This window comes from Culex quinquefasciatus, chromosome 2 (assembly GCF_015732765.1).
Source record: "Culex quinquefasciatus strain JHB chromosome 2, VPISU_Cqui_1.0_pri_paternal, whole genome shotgun sequence".
Lineage (NCBI taxonomy): Eukaryota > Metazoa > Arthropoda > Insecta > Diptera > Culicidae > Culex > Culex quinquefasciatus.
The window spans coordinates 8,482,207-8,504,619 of NC_051862.1; the positions used below are offsets into that span (position 1 = coordinate 8,482,207).

Consider the following 22,413-nt stretch of genomic DNA (forward strand, 5'->3'; position numbering starts at 1 on the left):
GCTGCTCTTCTAGACATAGAAAAAGCATTTGACAGTGTTTGGCATAAAGGTTTGATTGCGAAATTGAAAAGGTTTAATTTTCCGATTTATATCGTGAAAATTATTCAAAATTATTTGACGGATCGTACTCTGCAGGTATGTTATCAGAATAGCAAATCTGATCAACTACCTGTACGTGCTGGCGTCCCTCAAGGAAGCATTTTGGGTCCAATTTTATACAATATTTTTACTTCTGACTTGCCTGATTTGCCCCCAGGATGTCAGAAATCACTTTTTGCTGATGATACAAGCATCTCCGCCAAAGGTAGAAGCCTTCGTGTCATCACAAGAAGATTACAAAAAGCTTGGATATTTTCAATTCTTATTTGAAAGAATGGAAAATTACTCCAAATGCTGCAAAACTCAACTTATTATTTTCCCTCACAAACCAAGGGCTGATTTTCTTAAACCAAAAGTCATCACATTATAAAGATGAATGAGGTAAATTTAAAGTGGGAGGATCAAGTGAAATATCTTGGACTTGCTTTTGACAAAACCTTACTTACAAGGATCACATTGAAAGTATCCAGGTTAAATGTAACAAATATATTAAATGTTTGTATCCACTTATAAACAGGAATTCTAGACTTTGTCTCAAGAATAAACTGTTAATTTATAAACAAATTTTCAGACCTGCCATGCTTTATGCTGTGCCGATCTGGACAAGCTGTTGCTTAACCAGGAAGAAAAAACTTCAGAGGATTCAGAACAAAATTCTGAAAATGATTCTGAAACTTCCTCCCTGGTTCAGCACCAGTGAACTTCATCAATTAGCCGAAGTTGACACTTTGGATGTTATGTCCAATAAGATAATTGATGCATTCCGACAAAAATCATTGCAGTCTTCAGCTGCATTGATCCGCTCTTTATATAGTTTTTAAGTTAGTTTTAAGGTATTCCTTTTCCCTTTTGTACATGTAGGACCTCCTACATTTGAAATCACTGAATAGCGAAAGCTAAATATTTCATGAATAAATGAAAGTTGCTAGTATTTAAAATTGAGGTGAAAAGTCATCGATTGTGATTGGACACTCAATAATATTTTAACTGAATGAATGTACATGGAAGAAAAAATCAAAATAAATATAAATTAAAAAAAAAAAAAAAAAAAAAAAAAACTCGTTCGTCACGCTGGATGCTGCAAAACTACAAAGCTCGCCTTTGATCTGATAAAACGACTGTGTTGATAAACTGTACTCGGAACTGTGGGCATCAGATAAGCTTGACGTCTGCTGCAGCCTACACGAGGACTTGCACACGATGAATTACTTCCCCTGTGTGGTAACTAGTGGGGCTCTAAACAGGTGCAAATGGGGTTGTTTATTGTTGTTTTGGGGTGTTGATGCGATATCTACGTTATCAGTCTTGACTTGGTGCGTTATCTGGAGAACGTTTTGTTTTGGGTGGACACTGAAAGAGTTGTTTGCTGGAATATTGTTTTGGTTGGTTTTAATTGGTAAATAACCTGTTAATTCTGGAGTACAAAGGCATTATATTAAAAAATCGGCTAACACTGTTCATTCAAATGAAAACTTACGTGGTGAAAGCGTTGATTGTTGAAGATAGGTGCCTCTACCCTACCATCCAAGATGCGTCCATTACATCAACGGAGGATATTATCTGCGTTGCGTTGTCGTAAATTTTGGGCAAGATAAAAATTAACCTTCCCTGAAGTGGTCGGCCTCAGTGCCACCGAAATTTCACGACCAAGAGCATAAGAGGTTGTGCAATGAGCTGTTATCGTTATGGTTGGTTTAATGAAATGGGTTTCGTGTTTACTTTTTGAAAAATATTTTGTGTAGTTTTAGGGCTTCTGCTGCTAGAATTAGTTGTTGGGAGTTCTGGACAATTTGCAGGATGTGACACCATCAGAAACGTACAAGCTGACGAGACTCTCTACATTGAATCACCAAACTACAGTGGCTACTTCAGGGCCAATACCAACTGCCGTTGGCGATTGACGGCACCAACGAACTATCTTCTTCATTTGAACTGTTACGATGTGATTCTTGCTAAGGTAGGTTTGGATTGATTTCGAAGTTAAAAACTACATTTCAAAATTTTCAAGAGTACCAACTGCGCCGCAGATCGCCTGGAAGTGTCCCTCACCGGAAACGCCCTGCTGACGGATGCGTCCAGATATTGTGGCCAGTCCACGTTCGTGCTTCAATCCACGGCAAACAAGCTGACCGTCACACTGAGGACGCTTGCCTCCTCAACCGGTGGCCGCTTCCGATGTCAGATCGCAGCTCGGCGACCTCCGTGCGATTGTGGCCGACGCCGAGTCGTCAAGATCGTCAACGGGGCTCCCACCGTGGCCAACGAGTTCCCCATGATGGCCGCTCTAGTCAGCATCGCCTCGAGGAAGCCATTTTGTGGGGCGACCATAAGTAATGTAGATTGGCGCTGGATAACCTGTAACATCTCATTCATTCCTTCAATTTAACCAGTCTCAAATCGTCACGCCATCACCGCCGCCCACTGTCTGCTATCCCGGAAGATCGCCGACACGGTCCTCCTGGTCGGAGACCACGACCTGTCCACCGGAACGGACTCCCCGTACGCCGTCCTGATGCCACTGACGACCTTCACCAGCCACACCGGCTATCGAGCGAAGACATCCGTTAACGATATCGCTCTCGTCAGAACTCGCGACGAAATCGTCTTCACCCGAGGAGTTGGACCGGCTTGCCTGCCCTGGCAGTGGCCAACAGCCACGTTCAACGGGCAGATTGTGGAGGCGACCGGCTGGGGAACGGTGGACTTTGGCGCGCCGACGTCGTCGGTTCTGCAGAAGGTCAGCCTGAACGTGATCAGCAATGAGTCGTGTCGGACGAAAATGGCCGGGGTGACGGCGAGTCAGCTTTGTACGTTTACGGCCGGGAAGGATACCTGTCAGTACGACTCGGGAGGGCCGATTTTGTACACGAATCCCAATAATGGAGTTGTGTTTCATGTTGGTGTGATTAGCTATGGTGTTGCCTGTGCCAGCAGTAGTCCGAGTGTCAATACTAGAGTTACGTCGTATTTGACGTGGATTAAGGCGAATACACCAGGGATTCAGTACTGTGAGAAGTAAATAAACAAATTAATTTTGAATCCTTTATTTTTTTTTGTATTTTTGTATTTTTGTATTTTTGTATTTTTGTATTTTTGTATTTTTGTATTTTTGTATTTTTGTATTTTTGTATTTTTGTATTTTTGTATTTTTGTATTTTTGTATTTTTGTATTTTTGTATTTTTGTATTTTTGTATTTTTGTATTTTTGTATTTTTGTATTTTTGTATTTTGTATTTTTGTATTTTGTATTTTTGTATTTTTGTATTTTTGTATTTTTGTATTTTTATTTTTGTATTTTTGTATTTTTGTATTTTGTATTTTTGTATTTTTGTATTTTTGTATTTTTGTATTTTGTATTTTTGTATTTTTGTATTTTTGTATTTTTGTATTTTGTATTTTTGTATTTTTGTATTTTTGTATTTTTGTATTTTTGTATTTTTGTATTTTTGTATTTTTGTATTTTTGTATTTTGTATTTTTGTATTTTGTATTTTTGTATTTTTGTATTTTTGTATTTTGTATTTTTGTATTTTGTATTTTTGTATTTTTGTATTTTTGTATTTTTGTATTTTTGTATTTTTGTATTTTGTATTTTTGTATTTTGTATTTTTGTATTTTTGTATTTTTGTATTTTTGTATTTTTGTATTTTTGTATTTTTGTATTTTTGTATTTTTGTATTTTTGTATTTTTGTATTTTTGTATTTTTGTATTTTTGTATTTTTGTATTTTTGTATTTTTGTATTTTTGTATTTTTGTATTTTTGTATTTTTGTTTTTTCGATACCCTTTTTTTCAGATCGAACGTATCGCAACCCCTATGCTACATAAACGAATTTTCTCTTGAGGAAAACACATGCCATTCGACCTTGAAGCAAACACGTGTTTTCGTCAAAACCCAAACATTCTACTCTGCTCACGAGTCGGCTCTGTTGAAAACGATAACCAGGTCGTGACGCGACCGGACTTTTCATCACCCGTTTTTTCTCCAAATCTTTTTTGTTTATTTGGGGTTTTCATCATTTTCCCTCAGATTTTTCCTCTGTGAACAGCTGACGCCGAATGGGAGCTAAGAAGAACCTAGAAAAAATCGATGGCGCAACGCAGACTCGCTCTCTCAAGAATCCTCTTTCTCATTCTCACGAGAAAATTCGCGCGCGCACACTCAACAAGTCACCTATGAAGATCACGATCAAGCAAACGATTTTCCGATGCCGGCTTGAAAGTGAAAATAAGCCGTCAATATACACTAATTCACTTTTTCTCTTTCTTCATCTCTCACACTGACCACTGGCAAGAGAAAATGAATTCGCCTTTTTCCGATTTTTCTCGGTGGAAATTTCCCCTCCTCGCGAAAAGCGATCAGTTTGAGGAAAAGATTTGTCGATCGCGGATCGAGGGAGTGTTTTGCGTGTTTTTTTTTAAATATTATTTTTTAAGTTTGTTTTGCTCAAATTAGTGATAATTTAATCGTTTAGTGAAATTTAACAGTAAATTCAATCAAGATGACAGAACGAAGAAAAAGTTCCGCTGGTTGGAAAATGAACGTCGATGATAAAGGTGACAATTTTAACGATTCTCACTTTAAAGAAAAATCACATAACATCAAAACGGTGCCGGTACATACTCGCACAGCGGTCGTAGGAAAAAAGTCCAATTTTGGAAACGCATTTTCGGATGTAATCGGCTTTTCCTCTGTTTTGCGTGGTGCTATTTTTATAAAATCTGCGACGATTCCTATCCGTTTTGGCGGCGTGGTCGTGATCGAGAGTTCACGAGGTTTACAACACACCAACAGTGGCATTCTTTTTTCATGGCGATGTGATGTATACGCCATACAGTTTTTTTAAAGCCTTTTATATCGTCTTCTTTTGAGTTAAATATGTGTTTGATGTTAAAAATCAAATCAAAATCATAAAAATGGCGCATACGTCACATTACTATACAACAGTGGAACAGCTGATGACGCTACTGGTAGTGGTGGTGGTTTTGGTTTGTGACGAAAAAATGACGATTTTGCTTCCGAAGCAAGTTTTTCATTTACAAGTGTTTGTAACAGTTTTGGGTGAGGAAATAGCAAACCTGATACCAGATGGTCAGCATTTTGTGTATTGAATCATTAGTGTAGGCGTTTGTTTACTAACAATAAGTTCAATTAGTAGAGTTGATGACCTTTAGCATATTGGAACCTCCTAATGTTTTGAAAAAGAAACGAAAGTATAATGTAGAGCAAGCAGATAAAATTTAAAAATTCTTAATGGGTAATTCTCCGCCAACTCACACAGCAGTTGCCCCGACCCCTCTTCGATTTGCGTGAAACTTTGTCCTAAGGGATAACTTTTGTCCCTGATCACGAATCCGAGGTCCGTTTTTTGATATATCGTGACGGAGGGGCGGTACGACCCCTTCCATTTTTGAACGTGCGAAAAAAGAGGTGTTTTTCAATAATTTGCAGCCTGAAACGGTGATGAGATAGAAATTTGGTGTCAAAGGGACTTTTATGTAAAATAAGACGCCCGATTTGATGGCGTACTCAGAATTCCGAAAAAACGTATTTTTCATCGAAAAAAACACTAAAAAAGTTTTGAAAATTCTCCCATTTTCCGTTACTCGACTGTAAATTTTTTTGAAACATGTCATTTTATGGGAAATTTAATGTTCTTTTCGAATCTACATTGACCCAGAAGGGTCATTTTTTCATTTAGAGCAAATTTTATCATTTTAAAATTTCGTGTTTTTTCTAACTTTGCAGGGTTATTTTTTAGAGTGTAACAATGTTCTACAAAGTTGTAGAGCAGACAATTACAAAAATTTTGATATATAGACATAAGGGGTTTGCTTATAAACATCACGAGTTATCGCGATTTTACGAAAAAAAGTTTTGAAAAAGGTGGTCGTCATCCATCATGGCCGTTCATGGTCACCCGCGACAGACACGGACGACGAAACAAAGAGAAACGCAAAAAGTAACTTTTTCAAAACTTTTTTTCCTAAAATCGCGATAACTCGTGATGTTTATAAGCAAACCTCTTATGTCTATATATAAAAATTTTTGTAATTGTCTGCTCTACAACTTTGTAGAACATTTTTACACTCTAAACAATAACCCTGCAAAGTTAGAAAAAACACGAAATTTTAAAATGAAAAAATGTGTTCTAAATGAAAAAATGACCCTTCTGGGTCAATGTAGATTCGAAAAGTACATTAAATTTCCCATAAAATGACATGTTCCAAAAATTTTTACAGTCGAGTAACGGAAAATGGGAGAATTTTCAAAACTTTTTTAGTGTTTTTTTCGATGAAAATTACGTTTTTTCGGAATTCTGAGTACGCCATCAAATCGGGCGTCTTATTTTACATAAATGTCCCTTTGACTCAAAATTTCTATCTCATCACCGTTTCAGGCTGCAAATTATTGAAAAACACCTCTTTTTTCGCATGTTCAAAAATGGAAGGGGTCGTACCGCCCCTCCGTCACGAGATATCAAAAAACGGACCTCGGATTCGTGATCAGGGACCAAAGTTACCCCTTAGGACAAAGTTTCACGCAAATCGAAGAGGGGTCGGGGCAACTTTTCCTGATTTCGTGTGAGTTGGTAGAGAATTACCCTAATATAACTTATACCGATTTTTGTAAGGTTAATTTAATAGGTTATAAATTAGTTATTGGTCAAGTTCAAGGTTGTTAATCGATAAAATTACCGTCGGGACGATAACGATAATATATCATTATCGTTATCGTTTTTTTTTGATAATTCTATCGGCGATAAAATTCTAAAATCGATTAATTCAACCATATTATGTTAAATTTTCAATGCTTTCACCATGAATATCATTTTTGAAAATATAGTTTGTTAAATAAAGAATAAATATGTACTCAAAATTGTTCACAATATACCGCATTCTATTGAAAAAACTCAATTTTCATAATTTGCAATATTGGTATCAAACGAAGCGAAATTATGTATGTTTTTTTCACTTTATTAAAGTATGTTTGTGAAATACTATAATTTTCACAAAAAAAATTATTTTTTCGAATATATTCAGATTTTTATTATTTGCAATACGGTTTTCAAACGATTTGAAAATTTGTATGGTTTTTCCATTTATTAGAGCTTTTTTTGATAATTCTGAAATTTTCACAAAAAAACATATTTTTTGGAAAATACTGAAATTTTCAAAATATGAAATATGGGAATCAAACAAAGCGATTTTTTTATGATTTTTTTCACTTTAACAGAGTTTTTTTTTTAAATACTAAAAGTTTCACAAAATACCGTACATTTTTGAAAATACACAAAATATCAAAATTTGCAATATGGATATCAAGTTATTATCAACGAAATGGAAATTTTGTATGCTTTTTCAATTTATCAGAGTTTTTTGTTGAAAATACTATTTTTTTACAAATTAACGTATTTTTCGAATTTTTACTGTTCCTATGACAAAAGACGTAATTTTTCATCATTGCTTCGTCCATACAATTTTTCATACAATTTTGGCAGCTGTCCATACAAAAACGCTTTTAAAATACTGATAAATCTGTATCTTGAGAATAAATTTCTTATCAATTCGGCAAAGTTGTAACCTACCTAAGGTATGACTTAGGAATTCTCAGAAAAGAATAGTTACACTCTTTAAAAAAACAAAAAACTTCGAAAAATCAATGGCTCTAGTTGGTCAAAGTCATTTAGAAGTGTTGAATTTTTTTCAAAGAAATCATGTTTTCTTTAAACGAAACAATTATTTTGACTTAAATTTAAGATGGTAAATCATTTTCATAAATGAAAATTACTTTACATTAATTTCGATATCGAGCACCATTTTCAAGATAATCGTCGATTTTTTTTTGATAACGTGTTCAGATTACGTTTGTTATTAATTGGGACTCCTGATTAAATTTGCTATTTTTGATCATTCTATAATTTTTGAGTTTTGATTTGACCAACCCTAATTTTTTTTAAATAAGCATAAGCATAAGCATAGGTGCCCACCCGCAGTTGCTACTCCGTTATTGACCAGGACCTCCAGAAGTTACATCCACGAGCCGTGGAAGATGAGTGGGCGCTATCTTTCCTCGCTTCGCAACTTCTCAAAGGCCCCTATCATGCTGATCAATACCGGCGCCGGCCACGACCAGTGGTAGGGTCACGGGGAAGTGGATGGGAATGTTAGTCCGATACTTTAGTGATAGAGACCGCCCAATCGACTGCTTCTCCGACAAAGTATCACATGAGTTTTGAGGGTGTTAGTAGATGGGTATGAGGTCAGGATTCACGAGTGGCAGTGATGTGACCATGAGCATTTTGTTTATCGGTTGAAAATTTTAAATCTTAGGCAGCCGGTTGCGGAAAGATAATAAATTGATTATTTAAAAAAGTTTTTTAATCGAACGCGTGCCAACCGAGCAGTAGTGCTATGGGCAGGACTTTTCAGTAAATTTTTTACTGTTTGTACAATTTAGATGACGCGATCAATGATTTTAAACGTAAAGAAAACAGGACACCACGTAACCAATTGTAATGAAATTAAAACAATAACTTAAACGAACTAAACCGGCGGCCTACCCTAATTTTTTTTAAATGATCAGAAAATTACCCTAAATTACCCCTAAGTTTGCTTCAAAGATATTGAAGATTGGACCAACGGTTGCTGAGATATAGTTCCTAAAGAAAATGATATAAGAAAACGTTATTTTGTCAACATCTCAAAAATGTCGTTTAATTTTTTACATGTGTACAATTTTTATTGCAAAAAATTGAAAATTTCGTGAAATTTTCCAAGCATTTGAATATTTTTTTTAAATCTACCCTAAAATTTGATACGTTCATGCCCCTCGAATTGAGCCTGCGCAAAAATTATTTTAGTCGGTGTTATTTAAAATTGCGTATACAATTTTTAAAATACTTTTCCGATAGTTTTGATCTACACTTGATTTTTTAGTATGATTAGCAAGTTGAGATCAATTTTATTAGAAAGTCGTTGAGTGCTGGGGTAATCGCAATATAATCTTTCATAAATTATAATGAATAAATGATTAAGAAGATTTATAAAGAAGAGAAATTCAAGATATCACCGTAGTTGTGCTAAAAGAACGCACATCTGATCAACTTTATATTGGCGAATGCCAAGATACCTACGGTGAAACCCAAAGTCTTTACATTATAACAATCCATTTCACTAGACTCAACTTAAATTTTAATGCACCTTAACCCAATCAACCCTCGTTTAAAGTTCAGTGATTTTCCCTTAACCTCTCCAGACCAGAACGACTACGCACAGTTGGGAAAGTCTGGAACAGGGAAAAATATCTTCCCCGGGTAACCAAGCCACCAAGCTATCCGGGACTCCCGGGCTTCGGTCGGCCGCCATTATTCCACTCGACCCCATCGCTGGCTGGCTCGGGCGCACATGCATAATTTGATTTAATCCGGGCCCGGTTTTGACTGTGGCTCACTCCCGACTGCTTGATGTACGACCACCTCGGCGAAGGACTTTGCACGTGTGCAGCAGTGTCTGGCCTCGGTCGCGTTGAATGGGTTGTAAATTTCTTCTCCGCCATTAAATTTCACCGCGAACACGGCGGGGATTCCACGTGGTCCTGGTCGTCGTCGTCTGCGCACGTGGATATCTTCATTGTCTTGTGAGGACCGACGACGACGACGGTGAAGGTCCGTGTGGGTGGGTTTCGGTGCCCAAGACGCGAGATGGAGTACGGGTAGGGATTCCCCCGGCTTGTAATATCTTGTCCGCGAACGCGTGGGAAAGTGTGTGTGTGTGAGAGAGAGTCTCAGGAGTGTGGTCTTCTCGCAAGTTTGTGGGACTTGAAGAAAGTTGTTGGATAGGAGTTTATTTGGTGTTCGAAAAGGTTTTTGAAGGTTTTAAATCTGTGGAGTTTTTTAACATGGACTGAAAATGATTTTTCATACAAATATTTTTCAAAGCTTTTTATGAAAATATAAAATAATTCATTTTCATCGATTTTAAAAAGGTTTACATGAGACATTGAAATTCATGATCCGAACACATAAAAAATCTTACAATTGCTGGGTCATTCTTCGCCAATTCACACGGCAGTGGACCAACCCCTCTTCGATTTTCGTGAAATTTTTGATATCTCGCGACGGTGAGGCGGTACGACCCCTTTTTTTAATTTTTAACTTAGACACATTTTTCAGCTAATTGTAGCTCGAAACCATGAGGAGATAGATATGTGTTGTCAGAGGGACTTTTGTGTAAAATTGGACGCTCGATTTGATGGCGTACCGTCATCAGGGGTGACATTGGGTCTGAGGGGTAAGATTGGGTCATACAAAAATGCTGAAATTTGTATGACCCAATCTCACCCCCAGACCTAATGTCACCGCTGATGACGGTGCTCAATATTCTGAAAAAACGTATTTTTCGTCAAAAATGATAATTTTTTTAAGGCTGCATTTTTGTAAAACTTGATTAAATCCAATCCTCTTTGTTGTATTTGAATGGTATTTTGAAGCTTTTGAAAATGTGCAAAGTTCTAAAATTATTTTACGTTTTAAAATAGCTTCTGAAATTGCTCTTAAAAATTATATTTTCGAAACCTTAATATCTTTTTGCAACAACATTCATCACCCATACTTACTTTAGTCAAAAGGTAGGGAATTGATTGTATAACATGTCTGTAGTATTAACTTTTTGGTCAATGGATTTTTTTTTCTCATGATAAGACGATTTTTTTTAACAAACTTATAACACCATTACCTTTTGCCTTGTATGCAAACAATACGGCATTTTTTTGGCTCAAGAATTATTTTCAAGAATGTATTTAAAGTAGTTTAAAAAAAATAAAAATTTCAATTGTATTTTACTTTTTGTTTGCAATTCTGGAAACACTCCCGTTTCCCGTCAATACAAGTCTTCTGTTGTGTGCTATCTTGTGACAACGACTAATTAGTACTCATCGAGAAAAACAATTTTTAAAGTTTGATGATAAATATTTTCAAAACTATGAATGACAGAGCCAAACTTTTTGAAGCAATCGCTCCAAGTTTCAACTAATTTCGTTACACCAGTTAAAAGATACCGTAAAACGGGATGACTTTGATAGCCGGGGCGACTTTGATAGGTTTGATATTTTTCCGCAAAATGATGAGTACACATTAAATACGTATGTAATGGTTTGGAATCATACTGACCGTGGTAGAGAAGTGTTCAAAGTACCTCAAGAAGAACTTTTCATAAAATTTTGAAAAGTTTAGAAAGTTAGTAAACTCTAACTACGAAAATGTTGATGAAAGGCATGATTTCAAACTTCTCGAAGTGTAATGATTTTCTCAATGTACATAATTTTGCATCGGAAAACGGAATAAATTTTCGGATTCTTTGGACAATTTTCCCTAGGAGATGGTAAAATAAGTTTGTAAATAATAAATAACATGTGTTTTTGAAAAACAATTCTCAAAAATCTTCAAATTTATGAGCAATTTCAGCTGAACAAATATTATGTAAAATACGAAAACTTGTGATTCATGCTACGAATTCAGTTTAAAATGCAATATAAATCGTTAATTTTATAAACAAAACTAGTTTTAACGAATGGAAGTAAAAATTCCGACTTTTAAAATTTTTTACCTAAAATTCATATGTATTTTGTTGAAAAGCTTTTAAACTTAGTTAACTAAATAGAAACATTTTTTTCCTTGAAAACTATATGAGCATACTTATGTACTTATGTGGTCTATGTCACAAGTGTGTATTGCGATATCCGGGAAACGGAAGCGAGTTCCCAAAATCGGGTTAAAGAATCTTGTAGTTTTTGTTATGTATAACAAAACGTCATCATTAACTCATTTTCGACCAAAATGGTCTATGTCGCAAGATAGCACACAGCAGACGAAGTGTCAATTTCTAAAACAGCATCGAAAAGTTTTTTTTTCTCGATACAAGTGCTGAAATAGTTGCCACAAGTTGCAAAAAGAAGTTTTTTTTAAGCACGAGACGTTCATTTATCCAACGAGGTTTACCTAGTTGCTTTCTTTTCAGCACGAAAATCGACCATGGAAAGTACGTTCTAGTACATAATTTTTGGCAATGAAAAGTAGGCCATTGCGTTACCCGAGAATGACAGGAAAGGTGTGAAGTTTCACTTCAGATTCAAGCATACTTTTATTTTAGATCGAAAAATAATTATTTTTTATGTTTTTTTGTATAAAATATTTGCAGCAACACTTGAAAAGGGTGGATAAACATGATATCTAGAACTAATTTCAAATTCGGAGACAACCGAGAAATAAAAAAAACTCGAAGTACTGACTTTTAATACTGCGATTCTCGGAATTTGCAAAATAGTTTCAGCTATCAAAATGTTTATCCGCCCTTTTCAAATACTGCTTCAGATATCACCCGCTGTGAATACTTTCAATGCTTAAGTTACGCCTTCCTTCGTTTTCAAAAATGTTCAAAAAATAACAAAGTGTATTACCTTGAATTATTTTTAACGGAAAGGAAAACATTAAACTTCAGTGAAAATAGAAATGCAAATAATTTATAACAACTTTAATTACTTGCATTACTTTGCATCTTCAAGTATATTGTAGATTGTTTGAAGTGTTTTGAATATAACTATTTTTGCTTATATTTTCTTAGAACCTTCTAGCTATTATCTCAAAGCAATGCTCAATAAAATCACGAGTTTGTATAATCTAATAAATCATACAATCGCTTCCACAAAAAAAAATCGTAAGATTAGTACTTTATGGTTGAATGATGTTTTGATTACAATGTTGAAAGTTGGCAAATTTCAGTGTATTTCGAAAAATGAATTGGATAATTTATAAAATCAATACGATGAACTAAAGTAACTTTTAAAAATCTTAAAACAATTCGACCAACTCATCCCCTCATCCAGGTGCCTCGAAAGCAGTTTCCGCGCGAAACCTTAATGGCCATCCGCGACCGACCTGGGCGAGACTTTTCCGTGGCAAGAAAAAGTATAAATTATGCAGACAGAATTATGTAAGTTTCGCCGGGAGTTTTCCCGCGATCCTTACAGGGTGGTTGGTTGGACCGACTGTAGTTGGCTCCGCTGGGACGATGGATGGCCCGTCGTAAAATCGGATCAGAGCTCGTCGAGAACCACCGTTCGGACGACTTGTTGGCTTGTTCAGGTCCTGCAGGTTAGGGCAATTTTGTGTAGCTTAAATTTCCGGATTACGTGGGGATTAGCGTTAAGTTAGTGCTGCCGGTTCTGTAGGCGGGTGGTTGTGGCTGGTTTGTTGCTTTGGTTCAAGTTTTTAATAATTGTATTGTTCTTAGGGTGAATAATTTGATCACTTTTTTTAACGGAAGCTGCCAACAAGTGCAGATGACCGGAGAAAATTAAAAGTCATGAGAGAAACTCGTATCTTTTCACTTCATTAGGGATCGAATTCAGGGAATCAGAACATTTACAGTAATCCTAATAAATTTTGCAAATTAATTTATTTTTTAACTGTGCTTATTTTTATTTTGATAAATTTTTCAATTTCTTTTTTGTTGTTCTGTGATTTTTTTTTATCATATTAACATTATTCCAAAGTAGCTAATAATTTCAGTTTCACTGTAATTTATGGTTTCACTCCACATAGCACCGCATTTCCAATAGAGCCATCATTCGTTTCATTCTGCTCTCTTTCTCTCTTTTCCCCCTCTCAATCGAGTGGAAAGCGTGGAAAATCTACCCCGGAAGAAAAGAAAAGGCCACTTCCGGCACAATTTCCGGCTTTATTCAACGAGGCGGGGGGCAATACTGCAAGGAACGGCTACCACGGCGGCGCACTGCCGTTTTACGGCGATATGATGTATACGCCATCGAGGTGATTTTGCTGTAGACACGATTTTCTGTTTTTGTTCATTTTTTCAATTTAAAATGACTAATTTAAGGTCTGCTCTGTAGAAACTGTTAAAAAGTACAATAAAAATGTGGCCCCTACAAAATTTCTTGTTTTTTCCTATTCTCTACGATTTTAAACCACAAACATCATTTGGCCGAAAAAATAGCGATAAAAAATCACTACTTTTACTTCCCAATGATGTATGTATACATTGCTTGATCAAAGCTGGCTACTAGGCTGGATATATTTTTTGTGCCAGCTATTTTGACAGATGAGCGGATCCCTTAATGCATTGCCCACGTGGATACTTTAAGGGGGGGGGAGGGTATTAGGGAGCGTTCTTTTATTACGTAACGCAGTTGGGGGAGGGGGGGGGGGTTGGAGGCCGTGTTACGCTCCATACATTTTTTTTTTAAATTTGTATGGAAATTTTGTTACTAGGGGGGAGGGGGTCTAAAAATCCGTTTTTTTGCGTTACGTAATAAAAGAACGCTCCCTTAGCGATTGTCTAAGCACCATAAACACATTTTTTTTGCATGAACAATTGTCCACAAGTAGGGCGTCCAATTTTCCCGGTTTTTGAAATTCCCGGGAAACGGGAAAAATATTTTTGGAATCCCGGGAATTCCCGGGATCCCGGGAAATTTTTGAAACATTAAAAAAATCTATGTTTTCATTATATTTGTTATGTTTTTTAAGCCTTTTATAGAATTAGCTCAATACTGTTAATTTCATTGAAACTGTCTAAAACAACAACACTTTAGATAAGTTTAGAATTTGATGTTTTATATTAAAACATATTTTAAAAATTATCCCTAAGTCACTACCGCCAACTGGAGATAATCAGGACTGCAGTCTGAAAAGATACACGAGATTTTAGAGCAATAAATTTGGAAATCGGTGTACTAATTGTTTTGTAATATTCCTGTTGTAACTAAAATCAATCAAAACAATCAGAACATTATGTAAAAAATTGCTAAAATAGCAGTCTAAATTCCTTACTTTTGTCCTGATTTGCTACAGATGCTTGTTTTTGATGAAATATTTAAAGTTTCAAGTCATGAATATATGAAAATATAATACCAATTCTTTTTTAAATAAATAAAATTTAATAGAAAATATTGAAAGCGCAAGGCAATTTTCCCTAACAAGCCAAATTTATGCTGATACATGCCGAATACAAATTTGAATGCTTTAAAATTCTTATCGAGTACTAAGTATTCAACTATTCATCTATTTCCACAACCAAATCTGAATTTCCAAACCAAAATTTGATTTGTTTTCAATTTCGGGAATTCCCGGGACAAAATTTAAAAAATCCCGGGATTCGGGAATTCCCGGTTTTGGAAAAATCCCGGGATTTTTGTCCCGGGAATTCCCGGGATGGACGCACTATCCACAAGGGAGGTGCGTGGGTTTAGAATTTTCAAAAAAGTATCTACGGGGATGTGGATAAGGTGTCATCCATTAAGTACGTCACATTAAAATCAGCCAAAATTTACTCCACCTCCCTTTGTCACGATTTCCCTATGGTTTTAACACGCAATGTCACGCTTACTCAAAACCCCCCTCTTCCCACAGAACGTGACGTACTTTATGGATGACGCCTATTGGACGTCCCCTAAGAATTAAATCGAAATAATGTAATAAAATATTGCCAAGTCTTGATTTGGTCCCAAAACCTTAAATCAACATTCAAACAGAATTGAATTTGACTTCTAGCAATTCTCAATGTATACATACATCATGATGAGTAAAATTGGCGTATACATCATTGTTTGTTTGCTTAATAAAATGGGCCCCAGAGCAGTTTTTTGAAAAATTCTTTCATCAGGAGGTAGCTTTTAAGATTCTTTATCAGACTGTACAATAAAATTGAAAATGTCCAAAATGGCGTATACATCATATCGCCGTAAAACGGCAGCGCACGTGTGAAGTGAAAGCTGTGGTTAAGGGGAAAACAAAATGCCACGCAGGAGGAAATGAATTCCGACGCACCGTTGACGTTCCGGGCACTTGGAAGTTTGCGGGAAATTTTACCGGGAGAGGAAGCGGATTTTCGCAGAATTTCGAGGAAAGTCAACTTTAAAAAATCTCAAGTTAAAATAATTTATGAAACATTGTGGTAAGCTTTTGAAAATTACAAAATTAAGACAAAAATAAATACTTCTACCCTAAAAGGAAAAACCCTTACAAAAGGGTACAATTAGTTTGACGGAATGTGAGCGTGGGAAAAGAGGTGTCAGCTCGAGTTACCGCACATCATAAATTTATGTAAAGGTAACAACGCCTTTCGCACGCCTTCGTCCCCGTCAGTTGTGTGGGCGTGGAGCGCAGAAAATTCCGTTCGTTGTAATGGGAAAGACCATGGCCGGTGTTACAAGAGAAGAGCTGTCAATTTCAATTACCGCGAATGGATATGTTAAAATTGATTTTATGTTGGCATTTTTAAGCTACCTGTTGAAATTTAATATTTTTTGTTCAAATTAGGTATTTGTAGAAAATAAATGGAAGTAGATTGAAACTTTTGTATTATGAATAACTTTGCTTTTTTTGTTTATTTTTCTGTCTTATCGTTGGCATTACAAGATATTTGCAAATTTTTGACATAAAAATATAAATTTCAGGAAATCGGAAAAAGGGGCTGTGTTGAAAAGTTGCATCAAACCAGTCAGAATACCTGGCATTTTTGAAAGATTTATGAACTCTTCTATTCATAAATTTAAAAAGTTTGAAGAAAAAGGTTTTTACACAGTTTTTCTATTTATATTTACAACTTATGGAATGCATGTATATGGAAATTGTTTATCTAATTTTTCCACAATTGTTTTATTTGAAACATTTAAAACAAGTTTGATGAGTTTATGTCTTGAAAACATTGACAGATTTTAAAATCAATTTATGTAATGAAATGAAATTGACTTTTTTTTAAATAATCAATAATCAAAGAAGCATTTTTTTGTCATTGGTTCACCCATACAAGGCTCCATGTAACGTTGGCAGCTGTTTTTACAAAAATGGATCGTAAATATTCGCAAATCTGGAACTTTTGAAGGAATTTTCTGATTTGGTGTCTTCGGCAAAGTTTTAGGTATGGAAGAGGACTATTCAGAAAAAAAAGGTTTACGGATTTTTTTTTGCCGATTTTTATTATTTTTTTTGCAAATTTTAGTCAATTTTTATTTTATTTCAGTTTTAAATAAAAGATTGAATTTGGAATCAACAATTACTTACATATTATGCCTTAGCTTAGCTTAGCTTGGTTGACCGTACTATAGCCGAGCTAAAAGCTCGCAAAAGCTAGGTTGGCGCCGATAAGGAAAATAAATGCGTCAGAAATGTGCCGAATGACAAATTACTTACATATTGTGCCTTTCTTACAAAAGAAAGGTTTAAAGTTAGACACTTAAAGTTTAATTTTAACTGAAAATTTCTCGTTTTTCGTTTTTTTAAATAGTGTTCATGATTGTCCATGCCTGAAAATACAGTACAGTAAAAAAAAACAAAAAAAAATTTTTAAGTCTCATCCTCTTATGCCAATATCCATAATGTCAAATTTGCAATGCTGAAAAATGAAACATTTGTAAAATTTTTGATCTCTTCGAAAAAAAAATATTTTAAAAATTTTGGGGTCAAGACTTACATACCTAAAGAATCAAAAATTCAATATTACGTATTTTGGTTTAGTGAAACTCTTGATAAAAAAAAACAATTCTAATGGAGAATTAAGGCTAGTACATATTTTATTTATAGTCTGATCGAGGACGTAGGGATGTCAAATAATAAAATAAAAGCAAATGGGTAATTCTCTACCAACTCACACGAAATCGGGAAAAGTTGCCCCGACCCCTCTTCAATTTGCGTGAAACTTTGTCCTAAGGGGTAACTTTTGTTCCTGATCACGAATCCGAGGTCCATTTTTTGATATCTCGTGACGGAGGGGAGGTACGACCCCTTCCATTTTTGAACATGCGAAAAAAGAGGTGTTTTTCAATAATTTGCAGCCTGAAACGGTGATGAGATAGAAATTTGGTGTCAAAGGGACTTTTATGTAAAATTAGACGCCCGATTTGATGGCGTACTCAGAATTCCGAAAAAAACGCATTTTTCATCGAAAACAAACACTAAAAAAGTTTTGAAAATTCTCCCATTTTCCGTTACTCGACTGTAACATTTTTTGGAACATGTCATTTTATGGGAAATTTAATGTACTTTTCGAATCTACATTGTCCCAGAAGGGTCATTTTTTCATTTAGAACAAAAATTTTCATTTTAAAATTTCGTGTTTTTCTAACTTTGCAGGGTTATTTTTTAGAGTGTAACAATGTTCTACAAAGTTGTAGAGCAGACAATTACAAAAATTTTGATATATAAGCATAAGGGGTTTTCTTATAAACATCACGAGTTATCGCGATTTTACGAAAAAAAGTTTTGAAAAAGTTACTTTTTGCGTTTCTCTTTGTTTCGTCGTCCGTGTCTGTCGCGGGTGACCATGAACGGCCATGATGGATGACGACCAACTTTTTCAAAACTTTTTTTCGTAAAATCGCGATAACTCGTGATGTTTATAAGAAAACCCCTTATGCTTATATATCAAAATTTTTGTAATTGTCTGCTCTACAACTTTGTAGAACATTGTTACACTCTAAAAAATAACCCTGCAAAGTTAGAAAAAACACGAGATTTTAAAATGAAAAATTTTGTTCTAAATGAAAAAATGACCCTTCTGGGTCAATGTAGATTCGAAAAGTACATTAAATTTCCCATAATATGACATGTTCCAACATTTTTTACAGTCGAGTAACGGAAAATCGGATAATTTTTAAAACTTTTTTAGTGTTTTTTTCGATGAAAAATAGGTTTTTTTTTCGGAAATCTGAGTACACCATCAAATCGAGCGTCTAATTTTACATAAAAGTCCCTTTGACACCAAATTTCTATCTCATCACCGTTTCAGGCTGCAAATTATTGAAAAACACCTCTTTTTTCGCATGTTCAAAAATGGAAGGGGTCGTACCGCTCCTCCGTCACGAGATATCAAAAAACGGACCTCGGATTCGTGATCAGGGACAAAAGTTACCCCTTAGGACAAAGTTTCACGCAAATCGAAGAGGGGTCGGGGCAACTGCTGTGTGAGTTGGCGGAGAATTACCCAAATTTCAAATTTCATGCCTGTTTTAAGACATTTCGAAACACAAAGTATCACAAATTGCTATTGACATCATTTTAGAATATCAATGAATCTTTAAAAAACATACCTGAACTTTTACCTGTAGTTTTACGTTTATTTGGTTAATTGTTTTTAAATAATAGTCATAAAATGTATTGGGAATAGTTCATACAAAAGGAGTTTCAATGCAAATTTGAATAGTTAATTTTGTATGCCCTCTGATATGGTTGGAAATTTTGTGGAGGGGAGGAGGGACAAAAATTGATATAGAATTCAAAAGTAATTTTTAAATTTAAATCAAAAAAATGGTCAATTTTACCTAATTACGCAAAAACTTTTAATAATATTTTTACCAGCCCAATTTTTTTTTTCAAAAATGAAAACTTTGTTTTTGGAGCTCTTCTAAAACTTAACCTTGAATTGCTAAGTTCAAAATAAACTTGATTTTTGAGGGTTTGCTCTCGGATTTTTGAGGGTTTGTTCTGATGCTTTTGATATAATTAGTCGGTGAAGGTGTAGGTTACGAAATTGAAATAAAAAAAAGGGAAACAGCATCTAATTCCAGCGAGCCTCTAATGTTGCCTTATCAGCACTTTGACATTCAATTACAGCTAATTAAAAGCGTTTTCAACTGAAATCGAGTGATAAATTGCTCAATAAAAAGTGAGCGAGCAAGTTTCTATCAATAGTTTTGCAAAACTAGTTGTTAAGATAGTGAAAATCAAACATAAGAGAATTTCCCCTATATATAAAAAATCGGCATCGGAAGAAGCGTTCAGTCAAAGCAGTTCTGGATGTAGTTCTAAATTAAAGCTTGTCAGCACTCTAAATTAAATTATGACATATTTCAAAATAACTTCTAGAGCCTTCTAATTTGTAAGAAAATCAATTTCAATTAAAACAAAAATCTCCTTCCTCAGACAGAAGTTTTCTGCTTCTCTCTCTCTCACTGCAACTTGATCACCATCGACATGCCCTTTTCATTGGTCGTTCTAATGTGAGTAATTGACAACTTGATTGACTACCATTCCTAGGCACAGCTCGAAAGAAGCTGCAACGTCTCTCTATCTCAATTCTCCGCTTGATGAAATGATAATTGGGTGGGCACCAGTCCATCATTGCTGTGGGCTCTCGACAAACTGCCACAGAGTCTCGAGATCTCGAGAAGAATCTTGAAGATAAATTGCCCTGCTGCTGGGTCCCATATCTTACCGTTCTTTTGCTTCTGCTCTGAAAAAGCACTTCTGAAACACGTGTGCACCACCTTTGAGCCCTCCGAGCAGCAGCAGCAATCAGTTTGGGGCCACGTATGAGGCCCAGCTCTGTTAAGATATGCAGGAAAATTGACCAACCGAAGCGGAGAAGGGTCGCTTCACGGAAGTCCACCGGCGGTAATCAAGCAAACCTGGTGGAGGGAAAAAGTGCTTGGAAAGAAAAGGCATCCGTTTCGTTCATCTATAATTTACATGGCACATATAGTTGTCTTGTTGGCCAGAGTGGATCTCACGGTTAAAAGGAGCCAGTGGTGGAACAAAAATATTTACTAAACACAAAAAAAATTATTAAATAAAAAACAAGAAACACGAAACAAGAAACAAGAAACAAGAAACAAGAAACAAGAAACAAGAAACAAGAAACAAGAAACAAGAAACAAGAAACAAGAAACAAGAAACAAGAAACAAGAAACAAGAAACAAGAAACAAGAAACAAGAAACAAGAAACAAGAAACAAGAAACAAGAAACAAGAAACAAGAAACAAGAAACAAGAAACAAGAAACAAGAAACAAGAAACAAGAAACAAGAAACAAGAAACAAGAAACAAGAAACAAGAAACAAGAAACAAGAAACAAGAAACAAGAAACAAGAAACAAGAAACAAGAAACAAGAAACAAGAAACAAGAAACAAGAAACAAGAAACAAGAAACAAGAAACAAGAAACAAGAAACAAGAAACAAGAAACAAGAAACAAGAAACAAGAAACAAGAAACAAGAAACAAGAAACAAGAAACAAGAAACAAGAAACAAGAAACAAGAAACAAGAAACAAGAAACAAGAAACAAGAAACAAGAAACAAGAAACAAGAAACAAGAAACAAGAAACAAGAAACAAGAAACAAGAAACAAGAAACAAGAAACAAGAAACAAGAAACAAGAAACAAAACTCACAATAAATATTAGTATCATGAAGAATCCAATTTTGTAACGCCACTGAATTTCCAACTCCTTCTCCCTCGCCAGCTTGCTACATCGACGTGGAAGCTGAGGAGGAGAACGACTCAGAAGAAGCCGTAGAAGCAGATGATCTTAACCCTGAGAACCGTTTCCGGCGCACCACCTCCACCGATGATGAGCTTGCTAACGGCAGCGGCCAGTCACCGTGGTGTGATTTGCCGGATCACATCATGGAGCGAATCTTTGCACACCTGAGCATCCGGGAGCGGTACTATGCGAGTTTGGTAAGAAAGTGTCCGCTGGGTGTGCCCCCGCTGCTCTCAGTGCAATTTATTTCGCTGATGAAATTCAATTTTTGTACTCTTTCCCTCATTTCTTCTCCAAAGTGCAGACCTGCTTCAGCTGGTATCAGTCGTTTGCCCTGCCAAACGTGTGGTCCAACTTTCTCGTGGAGGACGAAACGTTGGCGCGGCTCAAGTTCAACTACTATTCCGGCTGGCAACCGGTGCTGGACCACTCCCGAACCCAAAACTGCCTCCTCTCGGTGGGGAAACTCTTCCGGGGGTTGGACTTTCGTCCGCTGGTTTCGTTCAACAACATGTACCAATTTATGACGCTGATGTCGTGGGCCATCGAGCAGAACCACAAGCAAAAGGTGCCGCGCGAGTGGGCCGGTTGTGGGTTACGGATCAAATCGCTCAACTACATATTCCCGTGCAACATGGCTTCGAGTGAGGATCCGGAATCGATCAAGCTGTTCGGGACTGGTGGCCAACTGTTGGCGGCCCTCAAGAGGTTGATGACGAATCTGACGAATTTGCAGACGCTCAAGTTGGTGGATTTGATGCTGGAGCGGTACGAGGCGAACCACCTGCTGGACGAGGTGCTGGAATCGGGCTGTTTGGTGCTGAAGAGGCTGTACCTGATCAACGTGACGATGGTGCACTGTCCGATAATGCACATTGGACTGTTTTTGAACCTGCAGGTTGGTGTAAAACAGTTTTTTTTTCTTTTCACAGGAGTTAACCTTTTCCCAAATTTGACTGATTTAATGTTTTTAGGTTGCTGAAAGTAGTTGATAACTTATTGGCAAATATTTAAATGCATTTCACAAATAAAATACGATA

At 35.9% G+C, this 22,413-nt stretch overlaps 2 protein-coding genes across 2 annotated transcripts in view; both read left to right on the forward strand.

The window, feature by feature from the left end:
• Positions 1-1,768: 1,768 nt before the first annotated feature.
• On the forward strand, positions 1,769-3,118 carry LOC6043949 (venom serine protease). The gene is made up of 4 exons (XM_038256881.1): positions 1,769-1,787; positions 1,842-2,056; positions 2,108-2,429; positions 2,490-3,118. The coding sequence occupies exons 1-4, from the start codon at positions 1,769-1,771 to the stop codon at positions 3,116-3,118; spliced, it is 1,185 nt and encodes a 394-aa protein (XP_038112809.1).
• Positions 3,119-4,521: 1,403 nt separating this feature from the next.
• LOC6043951 overlaps positions 4,522-22,413 on the forward strand; it is a 39,674-nt gene continuing 21,782 nt past the window's right edge. Inside the window, exons 1-3 of the mRNA XM_038254717.1 lie at positions 4,522-4,655; positions 21,353-21,570; positions 21,678-22,271. Of these exons, the coding sequence (XP_038110645.1) occupies positions 4,601-4,655; positions 21,353-21,570; positions 21,678-22,271 (867 nt within the window). The 5' untranslated portion in view covers positions 4,522-4,600. The remainder of the gene's footprint in view (positions 4,656-21,352; positions 21,571-21,677; positions 22,272-22,413) is intronic.